The sequence below is a fragment of the Carcharodon carcharias genome, chromosome 1, assembly GCF_017639515.1.
Source record: "Carcharodon carcharias isolate sCarCar2 chromosome 1, sCarCar2.pri, whole genome shotgun sequence".
Lineage (NCBI taxonomy): Eukaryota > Metazoa > Chordata > Chondrichthyes > Lamniformes > Lamnidae > Carcharodon > Carcharodon carcharias.
In genome coordinates, this window is record NC_054467.1 from 155,800,812 (window position 1) to 155,814,621 (window position 13,810).

General features: G+C 40.1%; 1 protein-coding gene across 4 annotated transcripts in view; it reads right to left on the bottom strand.

The window, feature by feature from the left end:
- The window catches only part of dlc1 (DLC1 Rho GTPase activating protein), a 593,090-nt gene that overhangs the window by 18,191 nt on the left and 561,089 nt on the right, over positions 1 to 13,810 (bottom strand). For all 4 annotated transcript variants that reach the window (XM_041185569.1, XM_041185578.1, XM_041185561.1 and 1 more), the window contains 5 exons: positions 11,094 to 11,165; positions 9,388 to 9,469; positions 6,676 to 6,739; positions 6,143 to 6,199; positions 1,512 to 2,932 (listed from right to left, as the gene is read on the bottom strand). In XM_041185569.1, coding sequence (XP_041041503.1) covers positions 1,512 to 2,932; positions 6,143 to 6,199; positions 6,676 to 6,739; positions 9,388 to 9,469; positions 11,094 to 11,165 — 1,696 coding nt within the window. The remainder of the gene's footprint in view (positions 1 to 1,511; positions 2,933 to 6,142; positions 6,200 to 6,675; positions 6,740 to 9,387; positions 9,470 to 11,093; positions 11,166 to 13,810) is intronic.

The window sequence follows — 13,810 nt, forward strand, 5'->3', positions numbered from 1 at the left end:
ATCGCTGTTTTTCAAAAAAAACTATCCAGCTCCCTTTTGAATGTGGATGATACTACCTGTTTCCACCATTTGTTCCAAACATTCACCACCACCACAACTAAACTATTCCTCTTTAATTTCTTTACTGCCATGAGATTCCACACTATAGGTTTTACTCAGCTATCCAGCAGCACTTCAAGCTGCTTCTGTTATCGTGTTCTTCTACGCTACTATAGTTCCTCATATATATTCACAGGTTATTCCTCTGCTTCCCTGCCTTAGTCAACCTTCCCACTGTTAATATCTGTCATGTGTCTGCCCAGTTTCAATGATTATAGAACATTATTCTTGCTGGAGATATAACTGTAAGTATATATAGCTAAAGCCTGATTTGGCAGGCAGCATAAATGGGTGTATTACGTAGTGATTATGGTCGGCATTTTCTGGTCCTGTCTTGGCAGGACCCGCCATGGGAGATTCAGTGGCACAGCCAAAAGTCCATTGACTTTCAGTGGGGCCGGGTGATCCCGCCACAGGTGGGGGCGTAAAATCCCACCCAATCTAACTAATAATCCAGAGAATTTGATTGCAAATCCCACAATCACAGTTTGAAAATTTGAATTTGTCTATAATAATCTGGAAATATCAGCAAAAAAAGTCTCCATCAAGTTACAGGTTGTTCTTAAAAACCCAACTGGTTCACTAATGTCCCTAAGGGAAGAAACCTGCCATTCTTTATCAGGTATGTTGCTCCACAAGAACTTGGTTGATTCTTAATTGCCCTCTAAAGTGTCTTAGCAAGTTTCTCAGTTAATCAGACTGTTGCAAAGCTTTCATGGCAACCAGGGATGAGCAATGAATGCCAGCATTGCCTGCAATGTCAAGCATGAACTAAAAAGAAAGTTAGCAATGTAAGGTTGCAGGGGTCAGGGAACAGTGAGGGAACAAAAGAGGGACAAACACATGAGGAGGCTGGAAATGGTAAAGAGTGATACAGAACACAAGTTCATTTTTAAGCAGTCAGAATTGACTTGTAGCAGTACATGAGATGATGATAGGCCTGGGAGAAATATGAAACTCAAGAGTGAATGGGTGGAATGATCCTTGGTTTCAAATTCTTTAGCATCATTAGTGGGAAAGGTTGGAAGCAAGCATTCCCTCTAGCCAAAGGAAACTGGATTTTACTGAGTGGGTGCAACAGATTTGGCAGACTACCACTGAAAATATAAATTTAAAAAATAAAATAATTTTCCGCTTTTATGTTAAGTGTACAAATATTTATTGTGGAAGGACTGTTCAGAATTCACCAAATTAAAGGATTCCCAATTATGAAAAAGTGTAAAGTTGATTTCTTAGTGTTAAGGTACCTGGACATAACCTAGGAAATAGCATATGAGAAACAGATTTTTATTTATTCCTTTGCCAAAATGAAAGCGGACATTTGTCTATGCATGCTCCAAAGGTAAATGAGCTTGTATTGTACAATGTAATTTACTACCTGAGAAAGAGCTAGTCCAAATGGCTCTACTGACCTGTTAGATCTTGTCAGTGATGCACCAACACCCGAGTCCCTCCTTTCTCGGATTACTGATTGATCCTCTGTCTCATTAAGAGAGTTCCCAGTGCTGTCAACATCACTAGGTGAGGCCCTGCCATTTTCAATATCCAGGTGTATTTGTTTGGGTGATGATGGGCAAGGAGAAATAGAATCCATTGCTGAATCTGAGTCTCCCTCATCAGAGAGCTTTTCTGACCACTGGTTTACAATCCTTTGTAGTCCATTGACATGGTGCAGAATGTCATCCAGTTCTGGAAAAATGTCCTCCTCATTCCCGAGATCTGCCAGATCACCAGTGCTGGAGTAAAGGTGGGATCCTGGTACATTATCATAGATACTAAGGCGACTGCCTGAAGAGCTGCACGAGTTTCGTCTCCGCCTAAAACTAGATTCTTTTGAGCTGTCAGCACTGCTCTCCCTGGTAAGGCTACGGTGGTTGTGTCCATGAAAACTTCCATTTCTCCAGTTTATAGAAGTGCTGTCTGGGGGGCAAGAGTTGCCATTAGAAAGTGCTTTAGGGAAGGTGCCTGGCTTGTGATCCTCTGGTATATAGAAAATGATGTCTTCTTCTGTAACCTTCTCATTCTTTAAGTTCTGCTCCTTGATGTCATTCAGCATTGATTGGCTAAAAGGGTCAAAGCCTTCTAAATACATCCCACTTCGCTTGTTGCAAGTGCTGTGGCTGCGAGTTCTGGTGACAGGACTAGGTGTGCTGACTGCACTACTTGTCTCTGACTGACTGCTGCTGCTACTTGTCTGTGTAGAATAAGAAACAGTTTGGTTTCGTACCATGGGAGCATTCATATGATTGCCATTGAGTGCAGTTATCTCAATACAGTTCAGGCGTTTCAATTTTTCCTCATCAATACCTTCCTGGAGCACAGGTCCACTGATGACCAGGTTATTTTTTGAAGGAAGTTTCTTTTTGCTGTGAGAGCTTTTAATGCGCAGGCTTTCCATCCTCTTCAAGAAGCTCTTGGCCTTGGATTTTGTGTTCCTTTCAGTTTTCACATTGAAAGTAAAACCAGAGAGGTGCTTTGGCGAAGGGAGAATACCGAATGATTCAACATTGGTAATAGATGTCCCCGAGGAAATCACACTGATCTCGGAATTTGTCCTTTTGGCCTCTACGTTCTTCTGCAAGTTTGCCCCATTGCTTTCCGTACTGCTAGCACTGTGAATTGATGTCACTTCTTGCCGTTCACTTAGATCAGTTAGTACACTCTCATTACTGACTGCATTCTTCAGCAAAGCTTCATCAGCAGAAATGCCATTTGTAACCTCTGCTGGTGAAAAAACATCAAATTCCTCCAACCGTGACCATCGTTTGCTGTCCCGCTGGAAGGTCCATCTCCCACTGATAGCACAAGGCTCATCTTCATCTGAATCTTCACTCTGAAAGGAAGTTTGAGCTGTTAGGGAGAGTTGTAGCAGATACTTTACGTGCACAAGTATTGAGATAAACTTCAAATTATGACATTAATATATAGCCTTATTGTTAGACAAACAATGAAACCCAATCTACTGAAGTGTGACAAATACTTCCTTTTGCTGAATAAATATAAATATTTTAAACTTCTCATCACTGCACCTTATTTTAGATATTACTTGGGATGCCTAAATTGGGAATATTCTCGGTTTGTTGCTGTAACATCAACGGAAACCACGTTTCCTTCATGTCAAAATTACAGCGGTTCCAAGAAAACTCCTGTCCCTAGAGACCTGTGGAAATAAAGGCAACATCCAGTAACTGGTTTTGATGAAGATGTCCTATATAAAATTTCCAATTTATGTATTAGATCCTGTCTAGCAGCTGTGCATTTGCAGAATTCTCTTTTTCCACTGAATTTTTATTTCGACCTGAGTCTAGTAAATGGGCCATGTTTCTGAGAGTTGATGCTGTTTGTCACAACAGCTGCCATAGACAGTCAACATTTTAACATTGTATTTGACATGAGCTACAGTCCCCAGTTGCAGAGAGAAAACATTTCTCATTCCCCAGCACTACTGAATGCCAGCAAGGGAACAAAGTACTGGATGCAGTTTCACAAATTATCCAAGCTCCTTCTAACAGCCACCTTGTTTTATAATCCCCTTAATGGTAATTATGTATGTATCTCAAAGCCTTACCCAATTTTGACTATTATAGTGCTTGTCTCAGGACTTCTGTATCTTCCAACTGTGACTAATGAGATGGCGACACATGGCCATTAAATCTCCACAGTTCGTGCCCTAGGGTCCTCCCCTGTCGCCTGTTACAGATGACACTGCAAAGTTAACCTGGGGAGTTTCAGATCTGACCCAGTGCTCTGTAATTTAACACTGTGCCTAATTACCATTCACAGACATCAAGAACCAATGGTTATGATGCCAGGCTTCTATAAATTGTATAGCGACTTACTAGCATTAAGTGACTTCTAATTTAAAAATGTCTATTTTGTTTGAGGTTTAAAATAGTTTAATATTGTCAACTATCTTTCTAACCTCTAGTGATTACTGGTTTTTTGACAAGGGACTGAGGTTGATGCTACAGACTAAATCAGCCCTAATCTGCTATGATTTTATGTTCATGTCACGGCCACCAAAGCTCATACGTGTATAATGGCCACTTCAACAAGGGAGTGGAAGGCAATCTATACCTTTGGAACCAAACCCAGTAAATTATCAATCAATGCATTCAAGAATGAAGAACTGAGAAGAAAACTGATGGGAAAAGAAAAATCATATTTATTTCCAAATATTGTTCAGGGCTAAAAATGGCAATTGACAAGGATTGGACAAATGATTAATGCATTTATATGACATTTTTATTAAAGTGAATGAATGAATTCTTCTGTTAAAATAGGACAGAAAATATCATATGAATTTGTCAAGCATCTGTGTACCATTGATTTAATTGCCCTTCTGAGATTGTCAGAATAGACTATTTTCGACAATCTTATCTATTACTTGGTCTATTTATTCTTCAAAAAATATTATGGTTTTTTAAAATCCAGGAATATTTCAAGTTGTTAATTGTAGTCAAGTTGTTAATTGTAGGATGTTGAGAAGCACAACTTTGTGGAAGCATTTCTCTGGTAAAGTTTTAAATGCGCTAGGAAACGTTTAAAAAAAAAATACATGCTTTAAGGCATTTGAATAATGTCACGTCCAGCAAACAGAACTGCAATGAGCTACACATTCTTTTTTCAGAGCCATCCTTTACTGGTGTTTACATTGTGTAACAAGTAATGAGGACCTTAAACTGAGATAGAGCTTTGATCTCAGAATCTGTATGTACTGAAGCTAGATGGTAGTTGAGATTACACTATGTAGTACACTTGTTTTACAAAACTATATTTACAGAAGCAAATACCTATGTGATCTTTTATCTACCTCAATCTCAAATCACAGTAGCTTGCTGATGACTAAATACCATAATCTGACAAGAGAAAGACAGAAGGGCAAGAACTTTCAAGCACGGTCCTAGCACGCTGACATACATTCCTATTTGAGGCAGGACGGCACCAAAAGGAATGAGCAAGCAATCTCTTTCCCCCACCCATTTACACGTCAGCAGGGGTATTTGCTGGTCCCTTTGTCTCACTGAACAGTAGCTTCATTATGTATGCAGTCAAATTCATAGACTAACAGCAGGAGCAAATCAAATTAAATGTAAAGAATGGTAAGTTTTGTCCAAAATTCTGATTCTCCACCTTCCATGAACTTGAGGTCATCCAAAACTCTGCTGACGTATCCTAATTCACACCAAGTCGTATTCACCCAGCTCCTCTGTATTTGTTGAGCTACATTGACGCCTCATTAAGCAATGCCTCAATTTTAACATTCCATTCCTGATTTTAAATCCCTCCAAGGCCTTACCCCTCCCTATCTCTAAATGCCTTCAGTCCTACAACCCTCCAAGGTGCTCCTCCAATTCAAACCCTCTTGAAGATCTCTGGTGTTAATTGTTTCACCATTGCTGGACTCGAACTCAAGTTCTGTCGAAGGGTCATGAGGACTCGAAACGTCAACTCTTTTCTTCTCCGCCGATGCTGCCAGACCTGCTGAGTTTTTCCAGGTAATTCTGTTTTTGTTTTGGATTTCCAGCATCCGCAGTTTTTTTGTTTTTATTGCTGGATGTGCCTTAGCTGCTGAGGCCTCAAGCTCTGGAATTCCCTCCTTCAATCTCTCTGCTCCTCCTTCCTTTAATATGTTCCTTCAAACCTACCTCTTTGACCAAGTTTTTGTTATTTACCCTAATATCGCCTTGTATGATTTGGTGCCAAATTTTGTTTATAACACTTTGGTGAATTGTCTTTGGATGTTTAACTAGGTTAAAGATGCCAAATAAATGCAAGTTGTTGATGGTACAAAACATTACAGGACAATTTGCTGAGGTATTGACTGCTTTTGAAGAGCTCATGAAAAGAGAGGTTTTTCTAATAATGTAATTTTGGTACCTGTTATTAGGAAATGCCTCTTTGGCTCATGAAACCTGAGATGAAATTTGAGAGATACAACTGTGGTCTGCATCCAAGTATTACAAAGTGAAATGTAGTATTCCCCAAAACACCAGCTAAATTCTAAGAAATACATTTTTCCAAAATAAATGACGGTACTTACATTGGAATTCTTTTCATAGTAATCTTTCTGTCTAACACTTTCCACTGGAACTCTTTTCTGGAATTAGTAATACACGTATTTAGATTCCGCTATGCACTCACATCTTCTCTAATTTTATTGAGTTTTTATTGATTATATTCTTTCTTTAGGCTCCTCAGTCCATGCCCTAGATGAGTGGGCTAGTCACCACTAGCAACCCAGTCCCATACCAATGCTTTGGGGAGGTGTTTGATAAACTCCTTAGGGAAATGACCTTTGATTTTCTGCCCTGTGGGGAAGTGCCTGGACAATGCCACACCCAAACAATACAGCCACAAAAGAAAATTAGTGAACCCATCAGGGCACCGAACTATTAATAGATTGTGTCACTGTCACTACTGGCACCTTAAATATTTTCTCGATAAAGAGGAACTCTGTTGCCATTAAATGGTGACTGCTGTGACTAATGTCTAATGAAAATCTAAACAAACTTGGAAGATCTAGTGTGTCATTAACATTTCTTCAGAAAGAGCTCCATATAAGGTTGAACTTACTCTTTTTCTCTGTGGGCTGATTTCTAGTTTCATCACAGCACACTTGTTAAGGGTGTTCAATCGTCTAAAAGGAAAGAAAAATGGATTAATATTGACAAGCTGCACCAAGTGACACATCCTTTCCCCAACCACTTCCCAACTGCCCTCCCCCGCCCCTCAGCCATTCCCCTCACCGTGAATATGCACTATAACGTGCCTTGTGGAACTCATCTACATCAAAATGTGTATGTGAAAGACTCCAATTAGTATCCATTATACTCAATGGATAATCACTATGCTGTAGGGAAAATGCAGAACAATAGGACAAATGTACAACCCTGATTACAGCACAGCCATTACATGTTCCCCTGGTAACTCTGTGGCATGTATACGTACTTTGTTTTGAAAAAAGTGAAGAAACTCAATTTCATCCAGAATCAATGCATTATTAAAATACAACAGAATTCAGTTAACTTATTTCATGATTGCAGTGATGATACCTCCAATACAACTTGTCCATAAAATATCAAAATTATAATCTTTATATATTATGAAACAAATACACACAACCCTTCTTCCTGCATCTACTGAAATTGTGACTCTCAGCATCATTTCCTACTCTAGCTCATTCCCTACTGCCAACTCAAAACTGGAACCACTTACCTTCCCTCAGATTTTCCCCCCAATCTCTTGATTTACCTTTTCTGTCTTTTACTCTTTTCAACCTTGGTGGTGTCCTACACCCTGAGTCTTGGCCCTTTGCACAGGTTTCCCAATAATCACCTGCACTGTACAAGTCAGCAGCCAAAAAGTTGTGTAAATCCACATTTTTGTACTGTCTTTGCGCTTTCTATTGTACCACAGCTTTAAGTTATCTCATGTCAAAGTAAAAGAATTACAAATTAACTGCTTCCAGATGTACAGGCCTTTTGTGGATCACCTCACTTTCAATGTCCCTGACTTCAGTTTTCGCATGTGATTTTTGGTTGTATTCGGGTTCATTTAGTCTAGTTCTCATTTCAGGTGAGGAGCAGAATATTGAACGTTCACCAGCACTGTGAGTCTTCAAGCAGGAACTAAGATCATTTTTACATAATAAGAACAACAAACAACTCCTTTTTCCTGACTTGTGCCTACTGTCTCCTTGCCTTGTGCAATCACACTCCTCTGGAGCCCCAGTTACTTTGATGTGGGAAACAAAAATGAACAGCCTGCCTGATAAGAATGCCTTTGATAGTTTGAACATTTTGTTGTGCACTGACGCTCGCACAAACCTCCTGTCAGCTGCGACAGATAAGCCAAGTGTCTACAGCGATGGAGGCAAGAAGGTAAACAAAACAAAAGGCACGGCGCAGATGAGGCACATTCCTCTAAAAGCCAAGCGAGCAACACATGGAAAAATTTATCCCCTTATCAAATGTATCACTTTCTCTTGTAAAATGTTACAAAGTATCTAAGTGTTTTATCATTGGGATCTGCTTGACCAATCTTTTGACAGAATCATTAATTTAAAAGCTTTCCAGTTAATTTCTAACATATTTTGACAGCAAGAGAAATGTTATCGCTATTATCTGATATTCTGAAAATAATGTCAGACTGCTAATAAAGAAGGTGTGGGTGTGTGTGTGTGTTGGTTTGTTTGTTGGAAATTTTAATGTAACTTATTCATCTATATTGCTTATAAGCTCCGATTTGGTACATTAAAATTAATCTCCGTTTCTCCAGAATTCCACTATTTTTGTCCCTGAGACTCAAAGGATGAGTTTGAAAAACCAATAGGTTTGCATTTCCCTGAAAATTGTACTCTCATCAGACAGCTGTTCTACTAAAATTAGCTATCAGTTCTGTGGTTAGTGACTGGCTCCATATAATCACCAGAGATCATATAATCACCAGAGATCGACAATCTTTTTAGTCCGAGCTACAGATCAAGAGACATCAATAGTTTAAACATCAGTACTGTACTGGCTGAGTACACAGCAATCTGTGGGGGAGGGGGAGAGATTTCACCTATCAGGTAGGAGCCTAACTAGATGGGCACTGGTAATAGAGATGCAGAGCACGGGCATGTAACTTCCATTCAAAATGCTTCTTCAAATTGACCTTCTCTATTTAAACCCCAATTGTTAAATTAGTTTTAGCTTAATCCCTTTTACCCTTATGATATGAAATGAATGCTTAAAAGAAACACTTTCACAATTTTCATATATTGTTCATTGATTGGACAGGACATAGAACATCCAGAATCTAGGCCTGATTGTTGATACAGCGTTAGATGTATGCTTACAGGACATACTAATGCAGCATAAAGACACACAGTGCATAATGTTATAGCACCGATTTCGCAAAGCACAATTAGAAACCTCCCTGAAGAAGAGTCACACTCGACTCAAAACATTAACTCTGTTTTTCCCTTCACAGATGCAGCCAGGCCTGCTGAGTATTTCTAGCACTTTCTGTTTTTATTTTATCTTAGAAATCTCTTGCCCTACCAATTTTCCCAGAATATGGACATTTGAATATATGAATGTTCCATTCAGCAGCTTTGCTTAGTGCCATTATGTAATTTAACATTTCTGAAGATTAAAACATGTTTATGGGGATTTTGAAAGTCTTCATTCATGAACTGCCACAGCTAAATAATCTAACTGCAAGTTAGGCAACAGGAAGCCTGGAATATTTCTGCAAAATGCTGGACTGAGTGAGGTATGATGTCTAACAATCAATGCCTACCTGCAAAGAGATTCAATTGCATCTCGGTCCAGAAAGTCATGGTCCCTCTTCACTGAAGAAATGTCAATGGGGAACAGCGAATCTGTTGTGTAATCAAGACAGATGGATTTGTGTTAAAAAAACAATTTGTACTAATCAGAACTAGCTTTCTATAATAAAACCACTTGTCTCTTGGTCTACAAAACAGGGAAAAAATTAACCCTGCCAAGATAAGTAGTATAAATCCTAGTAAAGCATGTGCAGAACATTGTTATCTTGTAAGAAAGCATTTGCATGAAGACGTGATAAAAGTTTGCATTTTAAATCTGAGGAAGTTACTGAAAAGGTAAGAAGCAGAGATAAACAAGTACAATTATAATAAGCAATCTTAAAGTCATCAGTAGGGCAAACCTGATTCAGGTGCAAGCAAAGGGAATGAAAATCCTCAGTCTTTCTGGCCCTCCCACTTCATGGTCATTCAGCTGAAATGTCACTCCGTAATTGCCAGACTTATTTGACTTACAACCAATCATTGCAAGCTTTGAACTTAAAACCTTGGGTTACCAGTCCTGTATCTAAAAGGAGATACGACCTTACACCACTGATCAAGGATCAGTGCAATGCTGCATATTTTTACCTCACTGAGGTGTGGGTAAAGAGTTATCATTAAGTGAAAACTATTCCTGGTGGTGTTTACTTGCCTTTTGTTTTCATAATTGCACAGGATAAATTTACACTTATTATGGGATCGCTTTCCATTCAGTATGGTTCTTTTAGACTCAGTTAGGGGGCTAGAAAGACTGAACTATAACGGCCGACATAAGAAGCAAATCACACAAGCAAAACAGAAATTAGGGTTTTCTGCCAACAGGAATGTTCTAAAGCAGCAAAACTAATTATTTTTTTCATAATAACTGCATTATATTTTGGAATTAGTCAACTCTGTGCTTCTCATAGGCACAGTGTCGTAAGTATTGACTGGCACCTGTTGAATTCTGCTGAGTTTTCTCAATTCCCCAGCTCAGTTACGTAAACACACATTATCAACTTAGTTAAATATGTTTTCTGTCAAACTATTTCTCTTCAACCCCTTTATTCACATAATCTGTCAATAAATATCTTAATTCCCGCAGAAAATTTTTATGAAAAATGTGTTTGTCAATTTTCTCCTCTCCTGAAGCATTGATTCCTTGCTAAGGTACGGTTTCTCCGGCACATTCTTCATATACGATTCAAGACTGTGTGAGTTAGGAAGCTTTCAGCTTTAGGGGTCATCATAAGTGAGTCTGATCTGCCTCACCTCTTTCTTTCAAACCCTTCTTTCCCATAATTGGTCAAGAATATACTTTACAGCTACAAAGCTCAATTTAAACCATAATTAAAAATCTACCTTTAACATTTTCACTTCTATCATTTTGTGAAGCTTTAAACACCTGGAATGCCACAAATTAGAATGCAAACTTTTGATGGGCTAGTCTGTTAAAAAAGATATTCAAAAGCAAACTTCAAAACTATTCCCCAGGCGATAAAGTAATTGCTATCAATGTGTTGTGGTTTTGAGTGCTTTAAAATAGGAGCACAGTGGTTGGTGCAAAGCGAGAAACTTCATCTGTCTTTAAGGCATAAATATAAAAGTTACCACAAAACTCAAAAAAAAATTTTTCATGTCAACTTTCATCTGATGATGCACATCAGTTTCAATAAAACTATGGTATATGCTGCCTCACCTTCATACAGCTGGGCATATTGGGGAAACCCTGTTGCCCGCAGCCAATCACATGCCTCCTTGGCCTCAATCTCTAAAAACAAAAGAAAAAAAAACAATATCCCATAGTTAGTTAACTGTACCAAAACTCTTGCATTTATATGGTGCCTTTAATATACTCAAATGTCCCAAAGAACTTCACAGGAGCATTACTGGAAGAAAAATTGACACACTGCCACTTAAGATGATATTAGGTCAGATGACCAAAAGCCTGACTAAAGAGGTATTTTTAAGGAGTATCTTAATGAAAGTGAGATGGAAAGGCAGAGAGTTTGAAGGAATAGTAGAATTTAAGGCCCAGGCAGCCCAATGGTGGAACAATGAAAATCAGTGATAAGTAAGAAGTCAGAATTGGGGTAGCACAGAGATTCAGTGGTGTGTTGTAGGCTGAAGAACGTTGCAAAGGTTGAGTTGAGGTAATGGAGGAATTTGTAAACAGGGATGAGAATTTTAAAATCAAGACATGGCAGACCAGGAGCCATTTTATGTTGAAGAAATTGGTATATGCCCTTCATTAAAATTAGGGTTTGTACAGCCCCTTCACTTCTAGGACCTGCGTTTTTAAGCCCAGACTATGGGATAATAGTCTCCTCTCTCTGGCAGCAGAAAGACATAAAACTAACCTCCAGAGATACGAACTTTAGAGTATTGGCTATCAGGTTCCAGTAGTTGATCAACACTTGACATTTATATGTACTAAATATTCTCATATGCATTAAGTGTCAGTTTGACTCTGTTGGTAGCACTGTAGCTTCTTGGCCAAAGGTTTGTGAATTAAACCTCACTAAAATTTGAATCCATTATCTAAACAGACAAATTTAATGTCATGTTGAAGGAGTGTTGCAAATTTAGTGGTGCTGCCTCTCAGAAGAGATAATAAATCGGGACTCTGATCTGATAAGTAGATGTGAAAACAAAATCTTTGATGCTACAGTATTTGAAAATCAGCAAGAACGTTGGTAACCTAGCTTTTCATTCATTTGATACTTGGGAGATCTTACTTTGTGCAACTGATTGCAATAGTGACTGTCCTGTTAAATAATTAATTGGGAAGGAAAAGGCACCAAAACAATGCAAATTCTTCCTTTTTCCCTAGGCTGATAATCTGGCTCAAAGGAGCATTAAGAGTGGCATGGCGAACGGGAAAAATGTCCCCGATGCAAGTTTTGGGACAGAATATAGGAAATGTTACTCTGCACCTAACTGTGTTAAACTTAAGCTAGGGAGCCCAGACATGCCAGCTCTCATGAACTCATCATGAGAGATGTGGGGTGGGATATTCTGTTCCCTGTGGTGATGAGCTTGGAGGAGGGAAGGCCATTTAATTAGGCAGGATGGCAGTGTACCTAAACCATGCCACATTCCCACCTCTACCAGAATTTAGTTCTGGGTGGGAAGGCCCATGGTTGACCTTCCCGCCCTGCCATCAACTGAAGCCCTTAAATGGCCAATGAGTGACCACTTAAGGGCCGGGCCTCAGGCTGCCACTACTGGGATTAACCCAGCTGCGGGTGAGCCTGTTGCCATGCGACATGCACGGCAGTTGCTACACTGCGGGAAGCTTGTCAACTCGTGGGTTTGGGATGGTGGTCACACATGTTCCCAGGCACTCAACACTCAATTGAGGGACCAGATTTGGGCAGGGGGGGTGCCCACTGAGAGCCACCCCCTGCCCTTGCTTCTGACCTTACTGCCCCGCTTCTCCCACAGGACCCACCCTGCAAACCACCCCCCCACCCTCCCAAACATATCTTAGCTTTGTCCTGGGTCATACTGCGATCCTGGGACTCTGGGGCTGGTCATTTGGCAGCAGCCACGGCCTCCTCCGTGGTGCTGCTGAGCACAAGAGTTGCTGGCCTCCAACTGGCCGGTAGCTCACGCTGGGCGGGATTTCCATCCCCGGGGAATTGATTCCAGAGGAAGGCTCGCTGGGAGCCTCGCCACTGCCTGATTGGCATGTGATTCAGCAGGCCTTCTCGAGAAGAGGCAGCAAGGGTCTCTCGCTGGCTGTCCAGTCAGCTGAGATCCCCGATGCCTCAACAAGATACCGCCCGTCATTTCTCAGTCAAATTCAGCCTTACTCAGTCTCTTGAGAGAGCCTTCAAATCTCAGGGTTTTTCTGCTGCTAACATTTGCCTGGGGAATCGGGTCAGAGGGGGCCCCCGTTTCAGGGCGAAATTTTAACTCATTAAAAATCTGCTCAATTGCACAAAGTTAAAATCAGGCCCGGTCTGTCTGCTGATTTTTTTTTTAAATTCCTTTCATGGCTAGCATTTTTTTTCTGATTGCCCATCCCTAATTGCCCTTGATTAGTGACTTTGTTACAGAGAGAAATTCTGCAAGGCCACAAAGCTGCTGCTGGCTTTTGTGGAGAGGTAAGTATCCACAGGGAAAAGTCTTGAGATGATGAGCAGGGTAGAAGAGGGGACAAGCAGTGGGCAGACTGCTCGTACCGCCTTTCTCTCTCTCTCTTTCTTGGCACTGGCATTATGGAAGCCCTAGAGTTGAATTAAAATTTGGCCTAATTTTCAAATTGCTGCACTTCCCCTACACTCCTCTAATACTGAGCTTCTCACTGCTTTTCAGTTCTTCACTATTGACAGCCCTAACTTAGCTACTACAGTCCTGCCCCCTCTGTTCAGCTCTCTCCGCCCTCTCTGCTTTAAAAAACTCCTTAAA